General features: G+C 41.5%; 1 protein-coding gene across 1 annotated transcript in view; it reads left to right on the forward strand.

Moving 5' to 3' along the window:
- The window catches only part of DGKI (diacylglycerol kinase iota), a 450391-nt gene that overhangs the window by 361973 nt on the left and 62376 nt on the right, over positions 1 to 26042 (forward strand). The window contains 4 exon segments of the mRNA XM_032642953.1: positions 8795 to 8864; positions 11313 to 11353; positions 12466 to 12593; positions 15544 to 15669. Coding sequence (XP_032498844.1) covers positions 8795 to 8864; positions 11313 to 11353; positions 12466 to 12593; positions 15544 to 15669 — 365 coding nt within the window.

A 26042-nucleotide genomic window follows, 5' to 3' on the forward strand; every position in this document is an offset into this window, starting at 1 on the left:
AGTGAGAGGCCCGCGTACAGCAAAAAAAAAAAAAAAGAAAGAAAAGAAAGAAAAGGGCCCATTGTCATATCTGTCTAGTGAGTGGTGAAGAAGAGCACAAGTTTAAGAGAACAATCAGTCCAAAAGGGTCACGGAAACAGATGGGCAGCTGGAAATCCAGGAGAAGGTGGTATCATGAAAACCAAAATTGAAATGTGTTTCAAAAAAGGAAGAAGTAATGAAATGTGTCAGATGGTGTGGAGAAGCTGAGATGACATAGACTGATTTCTATATTTTCCCGAGGGTACGTATAAAATACATGGGGGAGGTGTATTAGTTTTATGTAGAAAGTGACAAAACCAACTGGCAGGAAATTTAGCACTAGATCTTGTGTTTCCTGATGCAGAAACTGGTAATATCAGCATCTCTGCGTCAGTGAGAGTTAGAGGGTGATTAGGAGAAAGACCTGTAAGAAACATGGACAGCAAAAAGCCTTAAATGCTTTTTAATGACCTTTCTTATGCATGCAATGGAGCTAAATATACTTGAGAATCAACTGTGATGGAATGAATAAATACCAGTAAGTTTAAAAACTTGAGAAATTCCAGTGGGCTCACTAATTTGCAGTTGGGATTTTAGCTGATGGTTTTCTAAGGCTGGAAGAAACTCAAGAGAAAATCAGCATTTGGAAAGGTGTACAAGTGCCCAAGACACCTTATTAGTGAGCCATATGGCATTTCCCAGCCATTTACGCATTTCTTTGCTTTGGATTCTTCCTTTCCCAAATTCATAGTGAATTGCCAACAAAGTACTGGGTCTCAAAAATGACACCTTGTATTAACCTAACAAGGCATAATAGGTTATACAAGAATATGCTGGATATTTATAGCCTGCTGAACATTCCTGCCTGCGCCATCTCTGAGGTCAAAACACTAAGGCCCCTCCATCCTAATGCATCTCATGTAACCCGTAACTGATAAGTTATAACTTGACAAGCAAAATGCACTGTGCTTGCAGATTCGGGATACTCTTGAGCTTGGCAAATAAACTAGAATTCATAGGGAAATTGGACTCTGCATACCTATTTAATGAAGATGCTTCCTGAAGCCACCTACTATGAAATTATTCCTTCTCTGCTCCCTCCCTGGACTTCTTTATGTCCCTTCTTAACTCCAGGTCATAAAGTTACTAAGGAATAGAGGCAGATTCAACCATTCTAGTGATTGTCAACTGGGGGAGATTTGCCCCTCATATGGGACATTGGGCAATTTGGACATTTTTGTTTGTCATGACTAGGGGACATGGTACTACTGGAATCTATTGAGTAGAGGTCAGGGATGCTGCTAAACATGTCACAATGCACAGGACAGTCCCCTACAACAGAGAGTTATCTAGCCCCCCAAATGTCAGTCGTGATGGGTTTAAGAAATCCTGAGTCATTCTGATGGCTCTCAGGGCATGACTGGGGACCAGGCAGATGAGGAAGTGCTAGAGGAAGAAAGAAAGTGGGAAGAACAGCAGGAGGAATAAAGGAAGTAGAAAGACGTATCTGTGGATATGGTGGAGCAATGGGACCAGGAACAGTTAGGGGTGTTGTAGACACTCAGGGTTTCCCCGTTTCTATAGGGTACAACGTAGTTGGCACACAGAATGAGCTAATACTTTGAGGTGTTAATAAATACAGTAGGACTCAATAATAGGTGAAAATGGATCTATTCAGGTGATTCCTCCGCTTTAAGAATTCATTTACTTAGGGCTTCCCTGGTGGCACAGTGGTTGAGAGTCCGCCTGCCGATGCAGGGGACACGGGTTCGTGCCCCGGTCCGGGAAGATCCCACATGCCGCGGAGCGGTTGGGCCCGTGAGCCATGGCCGCTGAGCCTGCGCGTCCGGAACCTGTGCTCCACAACGGGAGAGGCCACAACAGTGAGAGGCCCGCGTACCGCAAAAAAAAAAAAAAAAATTCATTTACTTAGAATAACACTAGAATGGGTGGAATGTTTCACAGTAGATATAACAGTTTCAAAAAGTTCTTTCTTCCTTTAGAGCCTTTACAGCTATCTTTCACTTTCACAAGAAAACACTCTTGATCAGATCTGAGTCTACAGCCATTTGTTCATCCTTTCGTCTCTTTTTTTTCTTCCCTGAGTACGTCCTCTTCTCCTGGAGGATAGGTCCGTGTTACAGTCCATCAGAGCTCTGTCTAGTCCTAGGCAAACAGCATGTGCCCACAGATATTTGATTTATTCTCCTTCCCTTCATATTGGCTGCCCTTATTCATCTCTCTCTATTATCTGAAATCTCTTCCTCCTTAATTTGTTTTCTGGATTCTAGAAGAGTCTGAATGGATGGGTGGAAACAAGTTCAAGGGAGTCCCCCTGGGAATTACTCTATCTTGTTAGCTAGGAGTTAGCTAGGAAATTTGGTGCATGTTGTTTTTTGCGGGGGGCTAGATCAAAACTGTCAGAAATGGCTCAAATGGAGAATTAAAGTAAGACTTGCCTGGGGCCAGGTCTGTTTGCTGTTACAAGTGAAGGCAAGACAGCTAACACACACACACACACACACACACACACACACACACACACACACATCTGTTGTTGTTGTTAATGGAAGACTTTCTCACCAGAAGAGGGCTCTTGAAAATGTTGGAATCTCTCTCATTTCCATCTTGTACCACACCATCACTGTTTCTTCATCTTTCAAAGCTGGGTTGGTAATGGCTATTCCATTTCTGCACATTCTTCTCCTGCAGGAGTCGTGGGTGGTAAAGGAGGAGGTTTGAAGAGTGAGAGTTTTGAAAGACAAAACAAAACAGTAGCAAGTCCATTAAGTGGGATTGTAGTTGGACACAGATGCATAAATGCACATTTCTAATCATCCCTGATGGTCTATTCACTAACAATGAAGAGATATTGATATACAACTTGGTGATGGAAAGAGAGAAAAAAAATGATTGAATAGATGGGTTGAGTGCAGAAAATATCGAGGCAGGCAGAGGAGAAATTTGGATGGATACATAAGAAATTTGGATCTATACATAGACATTTAAAAGTAGTGATTATTGAGTAGACATTGTTCAGTGAAGCAGAGATTGCCAATTCAAAGGAACCTCTAATTTGCCTCTGCATACATCTTCCCTAAATTTTATGAAAGAAAAAGAATTTCATTCGCAGTAAAGGTGTAGTTAAATGCTAGGTGAATATTGCTTAATTGGATAACCTACTGGAGTGTATAATGGGGCGGCTGTGCAATCATTAAACTATGTGTGCATCAGCTCTGAGTAATTGAATGTAAATTGAGGGCAAGTTTGGCATATGTGGTTCACATAATTTCCCTATCAATTACATGTTATTCATGCCAGTTGACTTTCAAAAATATATATAAGAAATATCAGGTTTGCTTTTGTGCATGCTATATTTTTAGCATGAGAAACAGATTTTCCATTAGCATACATCAAGAGAGAAAATGCACATATCAGGGATTTTTGAAAGGCGTAGTTTTGTTAATATTGTTTATTTAAAGAGCATGCAATTTTAGAAGATAGAAAGGAGCATGGTTATGTCCAAGGTTATATCATTCTGCCTACACTGTAGAGCAATGAGAGTTGCATTCCTCTAAATCATACCATTTATATGAAGCAAAATAAAAGGTCACAAAATGAGCAAGTCAAGTATCTTATCTCTTTGATGAATCATTGATTTGATTATGCAGTTTGAGCGGACTGAGGAGACGAGAAGCCCTAAACTGGTACTGAAGGCTGTTGATGTGATTGTTAGTGGCACAGCTCAGGGGGTTATGTGACTCTCCTGAAATGTAGCTGTTTCACACGATCACATTTCTTAAGTGTCTACAGTCAGATACTGTTGAAAGGTGCATATTTTTGAGATTGTTTTCTGGCTCCATCAGAAATTGTCTTTGTACATTGACTTTAACGTGCAGCATTCACAAAGCAAACATATGTCTGGCCATTCTTTTCACTGTCACTGGCAAGGATGTTGCCGTGTCCATCGTAGTGGGTCCATGAGGCTATGGATCCATGGCCCCATGAAATCCTGGGGGCCAGCCTTGACCTCCTGCTAGGGGCTATTTTGTTTCCTTATATCCCCTTTTCCTGCTCAAGTCTGACCCCTGGTCTGCACTGTGCTGCTGGTCACCCTCCTGCTGCCCCTGAATCCAGGATTTCTTAACGCCAGGGTCACCCACTCTACCTGTGTGCCAGGCCCTCTGTGAGGACACAGGTTACCTGCTGTAATACCTACAGTGTGTTAGCAATGTGAGTTAAGGCAACACCACAGCAAGTTTTTCCTTAACCTCTATACTAACATCACTACCACTCGCGTGTATTCTGATTCTCTTTTTTGAGTAGGAGAAACGGGTATAGGTAGACGATCTGCAGGAGTTACATGAGTACAGAAGACTCTCATCATCTCTGCGGTTGTCATTAGTTGGTACCATCAGAGTATAAAGAAGTTTACAGATCTTGGCTTTGGGTTATTGCGAATTCCTTTTTGACAATCTGCTTCATTCCTGCTCTACTTTTAATCCACCCAGTATACATTCATCTTTGATATTAAGGTCCTCAAGGTATTTCTCTTTTTTTTTTTCATGGAAAGTCATTTTATTTTAAATATAGCAGTGTGTCAATCCCATGTCAGTCCCAAACTCCCAATCTATCCCTCCCCCGACCCTTCCCACCTGGTAACCATAAGTTTGTTCTCTAGGTCTATGAGTCTATTTCTGTTTTGTAAATAGGTTCATTTGTAACTTTTTTTTTAGATTCCACATATAAGCAATATCATATGACACTTGTCTTTCTCTGTCTGACTTACTTCACTTAGTATGATAATCTCCAGGTCCATCCGTGTTGCTGCAAATGGCATTATTTCATTCTTTTTAATGGCTGAGTAATATTCCATTGTATATGCGTACCACATCTTCTTTATCCATTCATCTGTCAGTGGACATTTAGGGTGCTTCCATGTCTTGGCTATTGTAAACAGTGCTGTAGTGAACATTGGGGTGCATGTACCCTTTCAAACCATGTTTTTCTCTGGATGTATGCCCACGAGTGGGATTGCTGGGTCATATGGTAGCTCTGTTTTTAGTTTTTTAAGGAGCTTCCATACTGTTCTCCATAGCGGCCGTACCAATTTACATTCTCACCAACAGTGTAGGAGGGTTCTATTTTCTCCACACCCTCTCCAGCATTTATTGTCTGCAGACTTTTTAATGATGGCCATTCTGACTGGTGTGAGGTGATATCTCATTGTAGTTTTGATTTGCATTTCTCTAATAATTAGTGATTTTGAGCATCTTTTCATGTGCCTCTTAGAGACATTTCTCAAGGTATTTCTCTTGACTTTCATTAGCTACTTGTGTCATGAAGTCTGCCAGGTTTTATAATCCTGGCTTATCTTAGTTTTCCGGTTGCACGTAATTCTAGACTTCTGCTTGGTTTTTAACTGCCCACCCAAAGTAGACCTTATGACAGTACCTTTCTGGTGTGTACCCTTTTGTACCTTTCTCCACATTGATACAAAGTTACACACATAGATGTACATCATACACATATGGGGTTTTGTTGGTTTTTGAAAAAAAAATGGATTTACATTTCTTATGCACTCACTATACATATTATACCACAATTTATTTTTAACAGTAATATACCATGGACATTGTCTTGCTAATACATGAAGCTATAACTCAGTCTTTTAAAACTGCTCCTCTGTTTCATGATATAGATTTAACCTTATCTCTGTGGATAGACATTTATGTTGTATACAGTTTCCGCCTGAAAAAACAATGTTGCAATAAGCATCATTGTACAGATTTGAATATAAAGTTGTGGCAGAATTGTAACTATCACATGCTAAGCCATCTGTTAATATCCGCCACACTTGTATAGAGTTTCTAATTGCAGTCACGTAATACATACAGTGAAGCTATCTAAACTCTATAATCAGAATTTTCTTTACATGAATGTAGTCTCAGTTCCTTGTCTCTGGACTCACTGTCTCCGTTGTTCCCATGGATTACCATATTTCTAGGGGATTCTTAAGCAGATGGGTACATGGGGGTAGAGAGTAGGTAGTAACATGGCTGGGGAATTTGAGGGAGGAAAAATTCCGAGTTACCAGGCAGTGAACTGCCTGTTAAGAAATACTGAAGATTAGTTTAACAGTTAACAAAAGCTGAAGCTATGGAAAATTCTTCAACACCAGAGTCAGAAGAAGTCTTCATAACCATTAAGGTCATCCTTTCTTTTGCTTTCCTCATGTTTTTGCTTGAGTTGAGTTAAAAAAAAAAAAAAAAAAAAAAAAAAAAAACTTCTCTCAAACTTGACCTATGCAAACCCCATCCATCCTTCAAAACCCCAAATGATAGTAATTCCTTTAGAAGCCATAAACCTGGGATTTAAGATTATGGCTTCTGTGGTAAGAGAGGCCTGTATTTGAATTATAACTCTACCACTTAATATCTGGATACTTCTGTGAGTTTACTTAAATTCTCAAGGCTGCAATTCTTCATTTACGGCTTGCTTTTAGATCCCAGAAAAGAGGTTCAGGAAGAATAGTAGAGTAGATGGTAGGAGAAAAGTCAGCTGCTCAGAGAGCTTCAGGTGTTTGATACTTACTCTAAAGGTATTTCAGTACCTTTGAAATAGTCATTCCTATTTTTGTAAGTCTGGATGTCATTAAGGCATTTTAATGATTAGAATCTTCTAATTTTGTTGAATCCCCTCTGATATAAACTTTGATTATTTAAATTAGTAGCTTTTTCACCTTTTGGGGATCTCAGATCACTTTGATAATCTATGGAAAGCAGTGGAAAATACACATACATATAGACACACCAAATTTACAGGAAATTGCAGGAAGTTCAAGAATTGTTGAACCCATTTGAAGTGTTTTAAAGAGCTCTATGGCTTTAAAAAATGTTTTCACAGAGCCAACATAACATTCTCTTTAAGCAAAACCCCTTTAAGGAAATTGAGCTATATCAAATGCTTTGTGCATCAAGGTACAGAGTAAATAAACGAACAGAAAAATAAGCAAAATAAGTCAGGTGCATACATAAAACTCTCCAGATACACAGACACTCACACATGAAAAGGTATGCAATTATATCAATATTATGTTAACAGCCTGTGGTAAGCTGGTTATGCAGCTGAGGCAGTATATCAACCTGCATTTTATTAAACTAAGTAATAGCCATCATTCCTGAATTTGAATATTCTAGCAATAACACTATCAGTCTTTCGGTTTTCAAAATTAAAAAGCAAGCATTTCTGTATTCTTTCAGAGTCAATTTTTACCTAGGGAAATTCTGATGCTTTTCATGGCGGTCTCTGTAGCACATTGGACATCAAAATTCAGAAAGTATCCTCGGTGTTCATGTCCCTTTACTCTTATAGAAGGAAGTCACATTTCTGTTTGACATCTTTGTTTATTAGCCCTCACAGTCGCCACTGAATGTTTCAGATCGTTTTCGAATTTCTCGATTTATAATTGCAGTTCTCACTAAACTGAAACATGTTAGTCGCTTTAGATGTTTTATGAAAACACATTAAGAACCCTAAGTTCCTTTAAACACAAGATATCACATGTGTCAAAACATAATTCTCAAAATGTTAAACACAATTCTCATATAAATAGGTACATGTCACGATTTCATTGAGCCCAAAGCTGGTTCAAAAAAAGAGGACTGTATATTTATCTCTGTATCCATAGCTATATCACTTCTGTATCTCTACATATAAATCTTGGTACCAGTCCTGAGTAAGACCAACTTTTCCTCTATTAATTATTTAATTGGCAGAATGCATTCATATAAAAACTCCATCTACCCAAGATTTCTAATAACGGACCTTTTTGTCCCCATAACTTTAGGCCAGTGATTCTAAAACTTTAGCATACATCAGACTCACCTCAAAGATTGCTGAGTGTCACCCCCAGGGTTTCCGTAGATCTGGGGTGGCACCTGGGAATGTGTGTTTCTAACAACCTCCCAGCCGATGCTGCTAGTCCGGTGTTCATACTTTTGAGAACCACTGATTTAGGCAGAAGCTTTGCCTGAGGATCACGTGGGGCAGATTAGACTTCCAGAGAAGTCAGTGCAACCCCTGATTCGCTCTCTTCTTATCTCTTCTGTGTTCTTCCCATTTCCTTCCCCCGTCCCCCGCTGTACACACAAGATCACGCACACCCAGCCTCACTCCAAGGATGCTCCTTCAATGTGAACATCTCAAATCTCTCGTAAGGGTCAAACTCCCAGTGTCCTCCCGCGGAGACCTGGCCTCCCTCGTCATTTGTTCCATTTCTGTCAGTGATCTCAATTTCGCTATGAGCCAGGGCCAGAATGCTCCAAACCATGTGTTGTAAACTAGAATGTGCATTTCATGTTTTTAAAAATTATTAACGGCAGAGATTCTTTCAGTAGGGGACATTTTTATACCTACGTGGAGAACCGAAATACAAATGACAGCCAGCTGCCACCAGTTCCTCAGCTTCATAAAGGGAAAGAGAGTCTCCAAAGGAAGTACCTGTCCCAAGTTGTATAATTTATGAATGTGTAATGGAATAATTGTAAATCTCCTGGAAACTTGATTTGGGAGTCGTTATGTGAAATCATCCATCTCAAAGCAGAGTCCCCGTGTGTCCTCGCAGTGAAAAGTATGCTTCCGTCTCTCACCAGCGCTTTGTGTAGTAAAGGATGCTCACTCTTAGAAATAGGTGATGGGGCAGAACGTGGAGTGAGGGACGCCCCTCAGGTCATTCAGATGGAGCCACCAGGATGTGTATGTCTCTTTCCAGGACCACGAAACCTCCTTCCCCAGGGCGCTCTCAGCTCAGAGACTCTCCCCACGGTGGTGCTTTCTAGATGGTGAGTTTTCTGTATTTCCTGGAGGGGTGGGGATTGGGGAAGCCACAAGGGCAAGGTATTGATGGATAGAGTGGACTCTAATTTTCCAAAAGACTATTCAGAAACCCTTCACGTGGCCCCACGTGATTGGTATTTGCATCTCAAGCGATGTGAACTTGCTGGTGTTGCAACACACTTTCCTGAAGTTGTCTCCCTCAAAGCAAGTTGGTTAATCTGGCCGAACTTCTCAGCATCAAATGGCTCAAGGTGCTATTTCCCTTTCATGCCCCTTTTCCAAAAACGTGTTGAGTACTTGTCTTCAGGCCAGTAGATTGATTCCATAAAGCACGAGGACGGGTACTAATTGGTATGTCGTTTGCATATTGTGGAACTTCCATATTATTTTCCGTAAACCATCATTTCAGGATGAGGTATAAATTTTTGTGAAAGGGTAGGCATTTTCAGTTGTGTTCACATCTGCTCTGCTGTTATTGAATGTATAATAGGACGGTCATCTTCTGATTGGTTAATGAGCCCATTTTCCATCTCTGTCTCCCTAAATGCTGCCTAATCCCACTTTTCTATCCAGTTACCCATTTTACAGTACATTCCTGCCTAGATACTCCCAGTGTATCTACTACCTGGTGTCTCTCTTGTCTGTGTGGACATTTAGCTTTCACTGTAGACCTTTCTTTTGTTCAGCTTTGTGTGCATCTGAAAGGATATAAATGTGGATAAGAGAATGACAGCTGCCTCTGAAGATAATCTATACTGCTTTTCTTCCAGGTCCTTTATTCCCTAGTGATGAGAAGCGCAATCATTTGTTTTTCCTGAATCCACAGAGGAACAACTTACATTTAAGAAAATTACAAAAATGTATATGAATTGTTCTATATAGTCTATTTTATATACAGTCTTAGATAAAATTGCAAGTGTGGTTAATGGTCTAGATATTAGTTTTACTCTAGAAATAGTTTCGTTAAGAACATTTAACAGGTGATTGCAGTCATGGTTAAAAGAACAAAGTAGACAAGGTCCTTCTCAGGCAAATTTTACTCTGTTGCCTGAGCATGAGGGCAAGAACCATGATTGTCTTATTTCTTAGCTTATTTCCTTTGGAGAGAAGCTACTCGTTAAATATCTATGATTTTTGAATGATTATTTGCATTTTGAGTTTTTCCCTCTAGTACTATGTACTTTGTAGAAAATCTGTTTATAATACTGGACTCTGTTAGATAGATTTAAATGAGGAGGAACATAATTCTTTTGAATATTGATAATAATCAGATTAATTTCTAGAAGCCCCAAGCTTGTCATTAAGTTGTTTTTTTCCCCCCCCCCCCTCAAACTACAGATGCAGGCAAGTCCCTTATAGGGTTGCTTAAATAATTTTTGTTTTTTCTGTTTTAGCTTTCTTCAGACATGGCTTAGGGACTCAGTTTTAAAGTGAAATGATGCCTTTAATACCACAGGTGGTCCCGAGCTCTGCATCTTCAAACTGTTTTCCAAAATGAGAATCACTTCCTCAGGAAGTCAGGCTACCTACAGTATTTTTTTTGTTTATTTTTGTTTTTCCTAGCTTTATTTACTTGATAAATACATATTGAGTCCCAGCTCTGTTGAGGGTTCTGTGCTGATATCTTGAGACATAAAAGAAGAAATGAAACACAGATCTTTAAAGAGTCAGATATCTTAGTCTCAGAGTTCTCTGTGAAGATAGTTTTTATAAACCATGCACAAAATGCAAATGTGCATATAGAGGTAGGAGCAACAAATTCTACCTGGGGCAAGGAGGATGGGGCTGAGGAAGGTTTCACAGAAGAGGTGGCATTTGAGTTGGTCCTTAAGATGTGTTATTAAAAACAGTTTATTGAAATATAGTTGATTTACAATGTTGTGTTAGTTTCAGGTGTACAGCAAAGTAATTCAGATACATATATTGGGCTGGCCAAAAACTTCGTTCGCTTTTCAGTACAAATAAGACATTTTTCATTTTCACCAAGAACTTTATTGAACAATGTATTCATTAATCGAATGAACTTTTTTGGCCAACCCTATGTGTATAAGTTCTTTTTCAAATTCTTTTCCATTATACGTTATTACAAGATATTGAGTATAGTTCCCTGTGCTACACAGTAGGTCCTTGTTGGTTGTCTGTTTTACATATAGTAGTGTTTATATTTTAATCCCAAACTCCTAATTTATCCCTCCCTCCCTTTCCTCTTTGGTAACCATAAGTTTGTTTTCTATGGGTTAAGACATGGTTTAGGTAGACATGTGTAGTGCGGAAGGGCTTCCTAAGCAGTGGAATAGCGGCAGCAGAGGTGTGAAGTCTTGAGTTTTTCTAAGTAGATTTAGGGACTGACTGGGATGTAAGGTTTTTGATTGTCATCGTAGGTGAGTAGGTTGTAAATCTGGTGCCAGAACACAGGCCTCTCTGAATGCCGTATACATTTTTTTTTTCCCTAGCTACTTCTGCTGATCGCTTTTATCGAATAGACAGATCTCAGGTAAGTTTTCTTGAGCCTATTTGTGAAAGTGAAAAACTCCCCAGGAACTATACTAATCTTTTACTTGTTTTTTCAACAAAAACACTGAAATGTGTGCAGATTCTGGAATGGTATTCATAGTCTCAGCTATGAGCTTGTTATTTGTCTTCACATGTTTTGTGATCTGTGGACTCAAGGTGATGTGGTTTGACCTTGAAGATGAATCCAGAAGATAGGTAGGCTTATAGATGTTGTCACCAGCCTGCACTCCAAATCTTCATTCACACTGCTACTTTTACTGCTTCCTAGCCAAATTTTATGCCTTTTTAACTTTATTTCTGATTAGCAAATTTGAGACCTCAAGTGTATATCTGTGTTGCTTGGTTTCAACTCACCACTTCCCAGAGTTCAGTAATGAGAAAAAAAAATGCTTGTGCCCAATGATAGCTAGTGCTCCCGCTGGAAAAGAAGGTACAGAATGGAATCCATTGATAAAACCAGTTGTTAGGGCTTCCCTGGTGGCACGGTGGTTGAGAGTCCGCCTGCCGATGCAGGGGACACGGGTTCGTGCCCCAGTCCGGGAAGATCCCACGTGCCGCAGAGCGGCTAGGCCCGTGAGCCATGGCCGCTGAGCCTGCGCGTCCGGAGCCTGCATGTCCGGAGTCTGTGCTCCGCAACGGGAGAGGCCGTGACAGTGAGAGGCCTGCGTACTGCAAAAAAAAAAAAAAAAACACAAAAAACCAGTTGTTAGCCATGCCACTTAGCTTTGACCGGATCCTGGAAGTCCAGGTCATTGTACATGCATGCTGGACCAAGTTGCATGTAGGGTGTCACTTCTTTGATAGTATTTGGGAAGAAGAAGAGGCAAGACTATCTCTGGTTATACCTAACAGTATCCTGGTCAGAGTCCCGAACCAAGAAGGATTCAACTCTCCCCTTCCTCAGCCTCTTGCTACCATGTTGTTTCTGGAGGGATGCCCACCGGTCAGGCCTCTGAAAATACACTGTGGTCATGTGCTATGTCATAAAATTTCATTATTCCTCAAGACCAAGAATGCTTTGTTTTGTTATTCTTCAGATGATGGATGTGAACACCTTATCAGTCATCTGACAGACTCCTTTTTCTTCCTTAGGAACATTTGCACTTTGTGATGGAGATTTCTCAAGATGAGATTTTTATTCTGGACCCAGATATGGTGTTGTCACAGCAGGCAGGGACACCCCCAGGAATGCCTGATCTGGTGGTGGAGCAAGCCTCCGGGTGAGTGGGCTTCTTCCTTGGTGGTGTGGTGGTGAGCTGGCCACAGGGTGACATCGTGTCTGGTTTGGCCTTGCACTTGACAGTTCTAATGAAATCAAACTATTTTGAAATACAGGTTTTCTTGTGTTTCCTTAGAGTGTAGTACAGCTGGTTCCATTCTAAGTCTGTCTTATGAATGTCTGGGCAGAATTACTCTTTCCACTCAGATCTGTGTCATGTCTGAGCCTTCTTTACCCACCACACCAGCATTTCCTACCAAACTAGAAAACACTAGTATTTGCGTTTGTGCATATACATCTGTAATGCCTGTATTATCACATTAAAAAATGACACAGGTGGGGCTTCCCTGGTGGCACAGTGGTTGAGAGTCCGCCTGCCGATGCGGGGGACTCGGGTGCCTGCCCCGCTCTGGGAGGATCCCACGTGCCGTGGAGCGGCTGGGCCCGTGAGCCATGGCTGCTGAGCCTGCACATCCGGAGCCTGTGCTCCGCAAGCGGGAGAGGCCACAGCAGTGAGAGTCCCGTGTACCGCAAAAAAAAAAAAAAAAAATGACACAGGTGGTTTGACAATTATTTTTTTCCTCCACATCCTTTCTCTTCTTCCTCTCCTCCTCTTCTTCCTCATCCTTCTCTTTTTTCTCCTGTATCAAGGCAGCCTGATACATGTAGATATCAAGCACTTATAATTATGAGTCACATACTGTGCTAAATGCCTTTCTTATATCCCTACTATTACTTCATAGTGACTTAATCATCTTAAGTGCTCTATGCTTATTTCCTCATCTGTAAAACGGACATGATAATACCTGCTCATACAATTGCTTTAAAATTAAATGAGTTGATACATGTAAAATTAGGGCAGTTGGTGGCACTTGGTAGACACTCGTTAAAAATTATGTTATTGAGGGCTTCCCTGGTGGCGCAGTGGTTGAGAGTCCGCCTGCCAATGCAGGGGACATGGGTTCGTGCCCCGGTCCGGGAAGATCCCACATGCCGCGGAGCGGCTGGGCCCGTGAGCCATGGCCGCTGAGCCTGCGTGTCCGGAGCCCGTGCTCCGCAACGGGAGAGGCCACAACAGTGAGAGGCCCGCATACCGCAAAAACAAAAACAAAAACAACAACAACAACAACAACAAAAAATTATGTTATTGAAATCATCATCATCATTTCACAATGACCCTGCAGATTTGGTACTGTTATTTTTTTTTTTTTTTTTTTTTGCGGTACACAGGCCTCTCACTGTTGTGGCCTCTCCCGCTTGCGGAGCACAGGCTCCGGACGCGCAGGCTCAGCGGCCATGGCTCACGGGCCCAGCCGCTCCACGGCACGTGGGATCCTCCCAGAGCGGGGCAGGCACCCGAGTCCCCTGCATCGGCAGGCGGACTCTCAACCACTGCGCCACCAGGGAAGCCCTTGGTACTGTTATTATTTTAAATCCATAGATAACAAAATTGAGGTTTAGAGAGTTTTTGTAACTTGACCAGTATTACACAGAAAATAAAGGGGAAAAATTGAGATCTGTTCCATGCTAGAGCCCATGTGTATTTTAACCACCACACTGCACCACCAAAGCATATTAACATTTCTAGATTGTTTCATAAATTCAGAAATGTTTATTTAGAGAGCTTTTTTATGTGCCAGGTCCTACTGTAAGCACTTGGGAAACAACAGCGCAAAAGTAAAAACACAGAAACCTTTGCCCTTGTGAAGTTTAATGAACTTTTGTAGTTTACTGGTACATAGACGCTAAAGAGTTAAAATAAGGATTTCCCCGGAGAGCACACACACGTGCACTCAAGTGGCATATGAAAGTGTGTGCACATACTTATACAATATTAGCAGACATATTCACTTGAGGTAAGCCTCATGCCTGTTCACCCCTGTTCACTAATTGGACCATGGCTGCTATTTCTGAGCATTCCCACTCTGCCAGGCCAGCTGATAGCAGTGGTACGTCCTAGTCTGTGCGGGGCCAAGAGAAAACAGAAGTGGCGGCTGGAACAGATATACAGCTGTCTTTAGGAGCCGGAACTACTGATACGGGAGCTGTCCTGGCATGAAGGGAAAGCCGACAGGCACGAAGGACGGCCTGATAAAAAACCCCGGGGGTCCCGAAGGTAGTGGGAAAGCCACATACGATAAGTCAAGACTGTCAGTTGTGGGGAAAGCAAGTGTGATGCTGTGTCCTGCTGTAGAAGCGGTAGGTGCTGGAGTCTACGTGTCCTCCCACCCCACCTGATCGGGGCTGTAGTGTTGGATCTGATGAAGGGTGAGCCCATTTTGCCAAGCTCGCCCTGGGCTTTGCCCTCTCAGTCATTCTCTTTCAGCTCTAGCTCCAGAGATAAAGTAGCCTGCAAATCCACGAGAACTTGAATCAGTTCCTTTCTCATTTCTTTTCCATTGCCCCCTCTGGAAATAAACTGACAGCTGGGAAGCTGTGAAAGAGCAAATCTAGGCTTTGTTCTTTTCTAACCAGCCTTTCTACATCAGGCGCCATTGCTTCTTATCTATGTCATATTTAAAATTACTTAATCTTTTTTTTTTTTTTTTTTTGCGGTACGCGGGCCTCTCACTCTTGTGGCCTCTCCCGTTGCCAGCGGCCATGGCTCACGGGCCCAACCGCTCCGCGGCATGTGGGATCTTCCCGGACCGGGGCACGAACCCGTGTCGCCTACATCGGCAGGCTGACTCTCAACCACCGCGCCACCAGGGAAGCCCTAAAATTACTTAATCTTGAAATTCAGTTTTCTCATCTATAAAGAGGGCAGCAGCATACAAAGAGTTCCTGATGGTTGAGAAAATTAAACGGACTAATAAGGGTGAAATACCTCGTAAATACCCAATAAAGATTAATTTCCGTCCTCACATTTGGAGACAAGAATCATCCTGAGAAAGAGCAGACTAAGTCCTGTGGCTGACCTTGAATGTCTGGTGCCTTCTCCTCCCTCCCAGAATGACAGACTGGTGGAATCCTGCCCTCCGGAAACGCATGCTGAGTGACAGTGGGCTGGCAATGATAACTCCGTATTACGAAGAAGACTCAGATCTGAAAGACTTCAGCCACTCCCGAGTGCTACAGTAAGAGCTCTTTCTGTCTCTTGTCCTGTGTACCACTGGGGTTGCTGGGAGAGGATTCTGTGGGGTACTAGCCAATGGGAAGGATTCTCTTCTCAGTGGTGCTCCAGCTGTCTGCTGATTGTGTCACCCTGTTCACCTCGCTCCCTTTTACTCACCCCGAAGCTCCCAGTGGAGCCTCGCTTTCCATTTCTCTTGTTCCCGAGCCTCAGTGAGACCTTGCATATGGACCTACAACTACTTTGAACCTCACCAGGGTTTGCTTTACTGGAACCCAGTGTTTACCAGATGCCCCTGTGTTTGCCATACTGTGAGGACATGCATGAGAGTGACATGAGTAGTTTGGAAGTGATGTAGAGTGTTTTATTTGTGTGAAAATTGTGATGTGCTGTGACAGGTCAGTTTCATGAGTCTCCGGTTCTGAGCCTCTGGCTGTGATGTGTAATATTGCCAGGTGGTTTTGATGGCTGAGGTGCAGTGCTTGTAGTCTCGCTGGGTAAATGATGCAGCATTTGTTCAAAGGTCAGGAGAGTGGGTGTGCTTTCATCTGAGGGATGGGTACTGAGTTTTGCAACAGTGTTGGTACACTCGTGTCCCGAGAATCCTCCCTCCTGTCACCCCTCCTTGCAGGAGCAGCTTCAAGGTGCACCCTGTGGTCATGGACACAGTCATGTGCACCCACTGTTGGACTCCAGTCCAGTCACCCCATCTCAGAGGCTGTATAAGTTAGTTGTAATTCGTGAGATCAGGCTGGTTCCCAGTCGGATTCAAGGTCCTAATCGAATAGGGACAGTGGCCTTGTAACTGTGCAGTCTTACCATCTTTACAAAATAACAAGATGATTGAGATTCTTAGAAGCCTAGGGTTAACAGAAGAGGCAGGGCAATGCATTGTTTCTAAGACCGCAAGCCATTTCGGTGTGATAAAGGGGAGGAAAAAGAGGAATCTGAAGCTAATTATTTTGGTGGTAAAGGTTCTACTCAGACACCCCAAGGGCAAAAGGTGATTTCGTTTTAATTGCTTCTCTGTACTACCTCTTATTCTGTTGTGTGAAGAGTGGAAAGGAGAAAATGAATTACTACGGATTTTCCTCTTTAATTAAACCGCGTTGTTAGTTTCTGATGGCAATTTGATTGCTTACAATTCAGGGCATTTTTTTCATTTCTTTTGTATATGGAATTGCGGCTTGTGAACCAGGCTGAGTCAGCCACCCACTGACAGCTAAAAAAGTGACCATCTAGCTTTGGGCAGATTTATTTGAAAATTAGGGTTTTAGTTAGCCATAGAAATAGAAATTAAGACTAGACAAACCAGAGGAGTGATTCAGTTATCCTTATACATAGGCTGTTTCCAAAAGTGGAAACAAAAGCTCAGGCACGTGAGCTCAGTCTGGTTTCCTATGCCCTGATTTTTCTGTGTCTAGTATGTTAACATATATATCATGATACATGAGATTGTTTCTAAGACAGTAACTGTTCTTTCCAAGAATCACAGATAAATGTACCGTTTTACATAATAGTCAAGTTCTTAAAACCCTTTCTCAAAATCAACTCTTATTTTTTATTCGGGTTATAGTATCCTTTTAGGAATTTCTCTTCATATTTCATTGATCTTCCATTGGCAGCTACTAGTTTTCCTGGATCTTTATACTACCTTGTGCCTCCAATGCACTAGAGCAGCTGACTCCTTTTTAAAACATTTTTCTGTCAAGTAACTTAGAAAGCAAACATTCACTTCTAGCCTTGAGTCTTTCCAGCTGAACCTCCAGATATTGTGTAACAGAGACAAGTTGTCCCCACTGGGCTCTGTTTGAACCTTTGACTCACGGAATGTACAAACAAAATAAAATGGTTGCTTTAAATCATTTACATACTTTACCTTACCCAATTTGTCTGAAATTTTTGTGTATGTGTGTTCATTAATTCCTTTAGGAAGAACATCTCTTTATTTATTACTTCAGAGAGCATCTTTGATACACGTACGTATAATTGCAGTTATAGAACAATGGAATTATGTAATAATATATATTTTATACAGATATGTAATGTATAATAAGGTCAGTAATAGCTAGTATTGATACTTGCTACGTGCTTTGCACTATGGTTAAATTACCTTTAAATCTTTCAACAACTTTTAAATCTCACATTGCTTAACAGATGAATGAACTGAAGCTCATAGAGTTTAAAATATTCATCTTAGGTCACCCAAGATAACAAGTGTGGGAACTGTGGTTTGAGTGAGGTCTGCTTGACTTCTGACTCTACCATACTGCACTGTTTTCCTGAAGGGCCAGTGCAAAGGCAGGGTGCCCAGAGTCCCAGGGCCCAAGAAAGATTTACTTTGATATCTATCTTTATAAGCATTTGTAAGGTGAAAAATTCTACAATGTAGGAAGACTACATACGCACGTTAAATATGTACGGCTGCAAATTTACCCACAAGTAAATATGGTTGAGAACTAATTGAAAGCATTTTTTTCTTTAAAAAAAAAAGAGATTGAAACAAAAAATAAAGATAGGCTTTTATTTAAACATTATTAAATATGTGTTCAATATGCCCCAATCTAAATAAGCTCAAAGATTATATGAAAAATACTAATGTGCCAACAGCACTGAAATATCATGTTATTGTTTTATGTTATTACTTGCATTAAATCTTTCTATCCATAGCAACATACAGTAGCATAAAAATATTTTTTTTATGGGGTTTTTTGCTCTGTGTTATCTTTTTACTTTTCATCACCTGTATTTAACAGTGCATATACTTTTAGAACTTGCCACTTCATGCAGCATCAAATGTCTAAAATTCATTCATATCGATGTTACGGAATGCAAGTTTGCGTGCCCAGTGCACAGTAAGGCCAAATAACTGAAACAGCAGAGTTTGGAGCAGAGAAAAGTTTATTGCAGGGCCAAGCAAGGAGAATTGGTGGCTTATGCCCCAAAGACCCAAACTCCCCGAAGGGTTTCAGCAAAGCATTTTTAAAGGCAAGGTAGGGGAGAGGGCGTCTCAGAGTATGTGATCAGCTTGTGTACAATTCTCTGATTGGTTGATGGTGATCAGTTCTTAGGCACCGGAAAGTCTGTGGGGCTCCTTGCTCATGATCACCAAGTAGTTAATTTCTTCCATTTGGTGGTGGTTTTAACATCTGAAAAAGTCTGGAAATATGCATCAGATACTATCATCTAGGTACTTCAGAGAGGAGCTACAGCAGAAGCTATGGGGGAGGGGTCTGTCCTGGGACGGCCTCATCGAGTCCTCCACCGTTACATTGATAGATGTAGATTTTAAGTCATTTAATTTGGTATAGAATATTGTGTTATACAAACATGCCATAACTTATTCCTCCATTTAGATATTGATTTCTAATATTTTATTATTTAAAAATACAGTGAACATTTTGCGTGTGTCCCCCTGTGTCGTAGGGTGTATACACAGTTTCAACATTTTTTAAATTTTTTATTTATTTATTTTTGGCTGCGTTGGGTCTTAGTTGCAGCTGCAGGATCTTCGGTGAGGCACGTGGTATCTATTTTTGTTGCTGTGCCCGGGTTCTTTGTTGAGGTGCGTGGGCTTCTCTCTAGTTGTGGCGTCGCGGGCTCCAGGGCGCGTGGGCCCTGTAGTTGTGGCATGCAGGCTTCTCTCTAGTTGTGGCATGTGGGTTTTCTCTCTCTGTAGTTGTGGTGCGCGGGTTTCAGAGCGCATGTGCCTTGTAGTTTTGTGGCACGTGGGCTCTAGTTGAGGCACGCAAGCTCAGTGGTTGTGGTGCGGGCTCAGTTGTCCTGCGGCATGTGGGATCTTAGTTCCCCAACCAGGGATCCAACCCATGTCCTCTGCATTGGAAGGTGGAATCTTTTTTTTTTTAATAGATGTATTTATGTTTGGCTGCGTTGGGTCTTCATTGCTATGCGCGGGCTTCCTCTAATTGCGGCGAGCAGGGGCTACTCTTCGTTTCGGTGTGCAGGCTTCTCATTGTGGTGGCTTCCCTTGTTGTGGAGCATGGGCTCTAGGCACGCGGGCTTCAGTAGTTGTGGCACGAGGTTTCAGTAGTTGCGTCTCATGAGCTCTAGAGCGCAGGCTCAGTAGTTGTGGCTCACGGGCTTAGTTGCTCTGGGGCATGTAGGATCTTCCTGGACCAGGGCTCGAACCCGTGTCCCCTGCATTGGCAGGTAGATTCTTAACCACTGCCAACGGGAAGTCCCAAGAAGGTGGATTCTTTACCACCAGACCACCAGGGAAGTCCCTATACAGTTTCAACTTTGGTCCATGTTGCACAATTTACTTTCCCATTAGGAATATTTAAGAATCAGTATGTGAAGGGACCTGAAGAAGTATTGTAATATTCTAGGTACAACTATAGCATCTATTGCTTTCAGCCTTAAAGCCCCAGTCAGCTTGGAGATAGTAAAAGTTCAATTTTAACATCTTGTTCACCAGGCTAAATAATTCTATAAAAAAATCAAAGGGAAATTTTAAATTCTTAGAACTGAAAATACTGTTTATCAGAACTTGCAGGAAATAACGGAAGTGGTATTCACAGAATGATTTATGACTCTAAATCATTTATTAAGAGAAAAATGATTCCATACAAATAAAGCATTCAATTTGATAAACTGGATAAAGACTCAGAGTAGAGAACAAAGAAACAAGAGTGAAGAGAAATAATAAAGATAGAAATCAATGACAAGGGGAATAAAACAGACAAAATAAATGATTAACCAAGAATAAAATTTTTAAAAACTGGTTCTTTCGAAAGGTAAATAAGAGACAAAATTCTGAGAAGGTTAATTTTAAAATACAGGAGACAGAAAGGAATGCAACTCCAGTGCTTTTCCAGCTCATTCTTCCTCCATGGCACCCAGTCAGCATATGCTCAAGACACCTTTCCCCTCTAAACTCTAACTGACCCAACCTACCCCCCAAGTCCCCCAGAGAAGGGAGCACAGCTCCTCAGGGTTTTCTCATAGTTTTAACTTTAGCTTCTAAGATTCATCAGCCTCCCTCCTACTTCAGGGAGAGCAGACAGAATGAACAAACAGAATGAAGTAGATTTCTGTTATTACTGGCACTGGTTACATTTATATTAAAATTCCATTTAGATACATTACAGTTTTTAAAGAAAGATTTATAGAGTCGTACCTTGGTATCTGTGGGGAATCGGTTCCAGGACCAAAATCAATGGATGCTCGAGTCCCATAGTCAAAGCTCTGTATTTGCAGATCCACATCTGCAAATTCGGCCAACTGTGGATCATAAACTTGGTACACAATCCGTGACTGGTTGACTCAGGATTTGGAACTCATGGATACATACATACATATGTATTACATATATGTGTGTGTATATATATATATATATATATATATATATATATATATATATATAATGTATGTATCTGTAATAGCTTCGTTTTTCTCTTGTCTTCAGCTATTTCCTTTACCCAGTTTCTTTTTTGGAACTTTAGGTGATGGCCTGATTCTAATATATGTAGCTATTCCATGTCTGTGTGTGTATGTGTGTACTGTCTACTTATACACAGGTCCTCTAGGGGAGACTACAGTTCCAAAGAAGGATATACAACACATATAGGATCTTCAAACCCTATGAACACAATAAAAACAATATTTTTACAAAATAAATTTATTTATTTATTTTTGACTGCATTGGGTCTTTGTTGCTGCACTCGGGCTTTCCCTAGTTGCAGTGAGCGGGGGCTACTCTTCATTGTAGTGCAGGGGCTCCTCATTGCAGTGGCTTCTCTTGTTGCAGAGCACAGGCTCTAGGCGCACGGGCTTCAGTAGTTGTGGCATGCAAGCTCAGTAGTTGGGGCACACAGGTTTAGATGTTCCGTGGCATGTGGGATCTTCCCGGACCAGGGCTTGAACCCATGTCCCCTGCATTGGCAGGTGGATTCTTAACCACTGCGCCACCAGGGAAGCCTCAGAAACAATCTTTAAGAAAGAATTTTGAAATAAATTGGAGAGAAGTAGTTAACTCACACTGTTACTGCTAGGACCATAAGGAATTTGTCTTTAAGTTAAAAAAAAAGTTTTCAGTGTCTAAGAAAGTGCTACTAAAATAACATGTTTCTGGAAACACATTTGCTCTCATCATTAATTGAACCACCACAATTCATAACAAGACTATATTTCATTTGGGCAGGAGATTCATAAGGAAGTAATTAACTAAAATTTTAGCAGACAGAATCTGATTCCAAAGGAAGACTTTTCCCAACTTTATGATCTATGAGATTAAAAAAAACCAAAATAGGCACTGAGTGAAAACTCTAGTATATTCTTTCCAAGTCCTCTTTGAGGAAAGGACAGACCTACCTCTGAACTTACCTCTGAACCTCTGGGTTAAGGGAAAACAGGTAAAGAAAGGGACTGCAAGGTATTGTTTAGTTTATGAATTAAAAATAATCTTTTCTAGTTCTTATGTTTTGTGGTTTGTGCAAAACCCCCAAAAGAAAAAGAAAAGGAAAAAATGCACATGTTCTTAGTATCTCCAAGTCCTGAGCCTAGAAGACCTAAGGTGAAGGTCACACAGGTAAAAATAAAAGATCTTGCCACTGGATTAAGACACTGGGGAGACAGTGTAGGGAACCACCAAAGGCAGACATTCAGTCCAGACATCTGTGTACTCAGGTATCTGTTACCTGCTTAGCTTAAGCAGGGTTGATGGATTTTTATGATCAGTGGAGCATTTCTCTCTCTAACAAGAGACAGAGTTATAAAAAATTGAACTATAATGTATCTGGTCTGATTTATGACTTCACTAGAATCTAAGAAATGGGTTGAGCCATTCAGTTAGTCATTAATTTATTGAGAAAATATGTATTCCGCACCTTCTAGGTAGAAGCAATCCATATACCTAGGCATTGACGATGTAAAACTAAATGAGAAATTATTGTCTTTGAAGAACTTATATTCAGAGGGGAAATAATAAACCAATTATTATAGTTCCCTCTGATAAGTGCTATAATGGATATATGCGTAGAGTGTTCTGGAAACAAGAGGAAAGAGAATTTGCTGCTTTCTCCAGATTTTACTTTTTTATTTTTATATGTAAAGGATGAATATTTAAAGAATTAATGAAAACACAAGCCACTAAGAAAAAAAGAGGCTTTTTAAGGGCTCTATGCTTATTTTCTTCAACTTTTGCCCATAAACAGGTATCTGCTTTTCATCATTATATCACCAGAAATACCTCTCAAATAATTCAGTATTCCATGACAGTTGTACGTCACTCTACCTAATGTGTATTTAAGGTTGTTTGTACAACCTGGCAAGTTGTTTAGGGATATTCAAAACACCTAACAACACTTTAAACTGAAACATTGACCTTTTTTAGTGTAATCTATAATTCTGAACCATCCTATCAAGAAGATAGCCCTGAAATTCACCTCTTCCCCAAACTCAGAAGTTCTGGACTGAACATAGGAGTAATAGCTTCATGCCTCTCTTGCCTCCAGCTATTTCCTTTGCCCAGTTTCTTCTTGGAACGTTAGGTAATGGCCTGACTCTAAAAAAAAAAGGTTAATTGCGCTTATTGTCGAAGCTCCAGGTTGTCAAGAGGAAGACAGACTATTGGGCCGTGATTTTTGGTAGTGGAAATATCCTTCGACCATCACAATCAGATAAGACGGAGAAAATTAATCCTCTTAGTGGAAACAGGTTTTGCTGGAATATATCTTAGAGATGAAATCAGTGCTCTCAGGATAGAGACCGTCCCTTGCATGACTAGTCTAAACCTTGCTCTCCCTGGCTAATCGCTCAAGCTGGAAAAACTGCCATTTAGCTGACATGTATCTTCCTTTCTTCTTTTTTCCCTAACTCACCCCCAGTCATTGTCCTGTCTAGCCAAGCACATAATGATACTATGTCCCTTTACGTGGGCAAAATAATTAATGAGAAATTTTGCTCTGTTCTTTCTATAATTGCTCTTCAATTTGATCCAGGGAATTAACATATTAAAATAATAAAGATGCACTGAGTCCCTGACTCAGGGAACCCTTGCTATTTTACAAGCGAGCAGGTAAAAGGTAACTCTGGTGGTATTAGCGGTTGTAGGTGCCCTGTTGATGAGCACAGTGGTGGGGGGAGGGGAGGGGGGAGGAAAAATTGTTTCTAGAAGCCTATGCAGTGAGATGTTAGCGTGTCTCCCATGTATCTCTGGATTATTTTGGTTGTGTTAGTGAAGTTTAGTTCTTGAAGAGGTTTTGGATGTTCTTTGGATGGAGGGGAAGAAACTTGGTATGTGGGGAACCATAAACCATCAAAATTTTGTGGATGGAACAGAATTCTCAGATTTCCAACTAAAGGAGACAAGGCAAAGCCAGAGCATTAGGAAGTATGGGGACAATTTGTGTAGAAAAGCACTTTTCTTGAGTTTCCTAATAGGTAGAGAGCAGTGGAAAGGGCCTCTTAGGAAATTATTGAGTCTTCTTTAAAAGCAAAACAGAAGAGATTTCTATTTCCTTCCAACAACACGCTCTGCCTTAGGGCATTAAGGAAAGCAGGTCAGAAGTAACAAGAGTCTTTTGTAACAAAATCACTCAAGCACCATTCTAAAATGGGGAAAATAACTCCATCTCCCTCTGCACTGGGGAAGTTAGAGTGAGTATTGTTATGCCAATATAGGAACGGGAATTTTTTTGTTTAGTTTTCAGTGGCTATGCTACAAGTGGAGGCTTGGACACACAAGAGAGCCCCTCGTATTCCTCTGTCTTGTGTCCCCTGGGAGCAGCCCTGTGCTGGCGCAGGGTCACAGTACAATCCATTTTCGTGCGGTCAGTCCTCTCTTCCTTGAAACAGTGGCTGGATCTTCCTTGAGGACTTGACATTGAAATCTCATCAGTTTGGAAAATAGGGACGTAGGGTATGTTGGATGGGATTCCAGCTAGAAAAAAGTTGGCATAGATGCAGGGAATGTTAGTTCTACAAAATGATGCCACGTCTCTCCTTGAGGGCCCAGTTTTTTTAAACAACAGGATTAAAATTTAGTCAAGAACCATCCCCTGGGAATGCTTGCAATGTCCCTGCCATCAGGAAAGCGCCCACAGCTCCTGAGGGCTCCAACAATGATTTCCCTTCCTTTCCAAAAGGGGGCAAATATGCAAAGCTAAGTGTCCTGTCGTGTCACTTCTAGAGGATCCCACCTGTGGACCATGGTCCTCTACACATGCCCCATCACTGGGCTTCCATGGCAGGTTTTGGCAATGGAAGGGAAGGTGGGAGGCAACTTCTCTTTCCCACAGATTGCCACCTTATAAGGGTGCCCGTCAGGATTCTCGCTCTAACAATCAGAGAAGAGGCTGTAGTTTCTCCTAAATATGACTTTGGTGCAACTACCTGTGACATGAAATATTTCTGCATGTCAGTCCTCTCTCCAACACTGGTCCTGGGACTAACCCTTCAGAGGCTGCCCTCATCTCCTCGGAATGTCACTGAGAAATCAGCTCACTCCTGGCTCCCTCTTTCCCACCTCCCTACCTCTGCAGAGGGGACCGGGCCTTCAGGGAACACCAGTGAGACAGCGCTGGGGAGAGCAAGTGAGCCTCTGTGTCCTGGCCCTCTGTTCCTCGTCCCATTCACCCCACTTCCTCAGAGCCCAGTGCATTCAGTGTTCGGAGGTCTGTTTCAAGGTGTCAGCTGTCTCCTGACAGCCTCTCTAACCACTCACCTCCAAAATAACCCGTCCATCCTTTTGCTTTTTTCTCAAACTCCCACCAAACCTCTTGTTTTCTCAGTGTGTCGGTCTCAGTGTGAATCATTTGATTAAATTGATTTGAAGGGTGAAGGATAATTTTGAAATCCTTCAAAAAGTATTTGCCTGTGAGTCTCAGGTTGGAGAGATATTGACCAGTTATCGCCTGGTGTGCTCAGGAGTGGGGTCAGGGATGTGAAGGGGGTGCATTGATCACTCTTGGAAATGGGAGGTTGTACAGAGTGGAACTTGTCTCTGAAACCTCTGGGGACCTCTGAAGCCACAACCCCGAAGAGACCAGGGTAAGGAATAGCTCTACAATGTAGAGAAGCTACTTACTTGGAATTCAGGGAAATGGGGACCACGTTTTCCCTTTTCCAAACTTTTCTAGCTCTTGAGCTGATCACCAAGCATAAGAGAACTACAACAGACATTACTTTACGACTTCCTCCAGTGCTCTCTTTAATGGTAGCCTCACCCAATAGCCGCCTTGGAATCTCCTTGAAAGTGGGGGATTTCTAAGTGGGAATGTTCTAAGTTCAGTATCCGCCACATGTTTATAGTTAAGCATGTAGGAGTGCTTAATATTCAAACATTGGGTTAACTGAGTTGTTCTCAAAGAGTCTGTGGAGCCCGTTTTCACTTCTTGTACCATGACTTATTTGCAT

The sequence above is a fragment of the Phocoena sinus genome, chromosome 9 (assembly GCF_008692025.1).
Source record: "Phocoena sinus isolate mPhoSin1 chromosome 9, mPhoSin1.pri, whole genome shotgun sequence".
Taxonomy (NCBI): Eukaryota; Metazoa; Chordata; class Mammalia; order Artiodactyla; family Phocoenidae; genus Phocoena; species Phocoena sinus.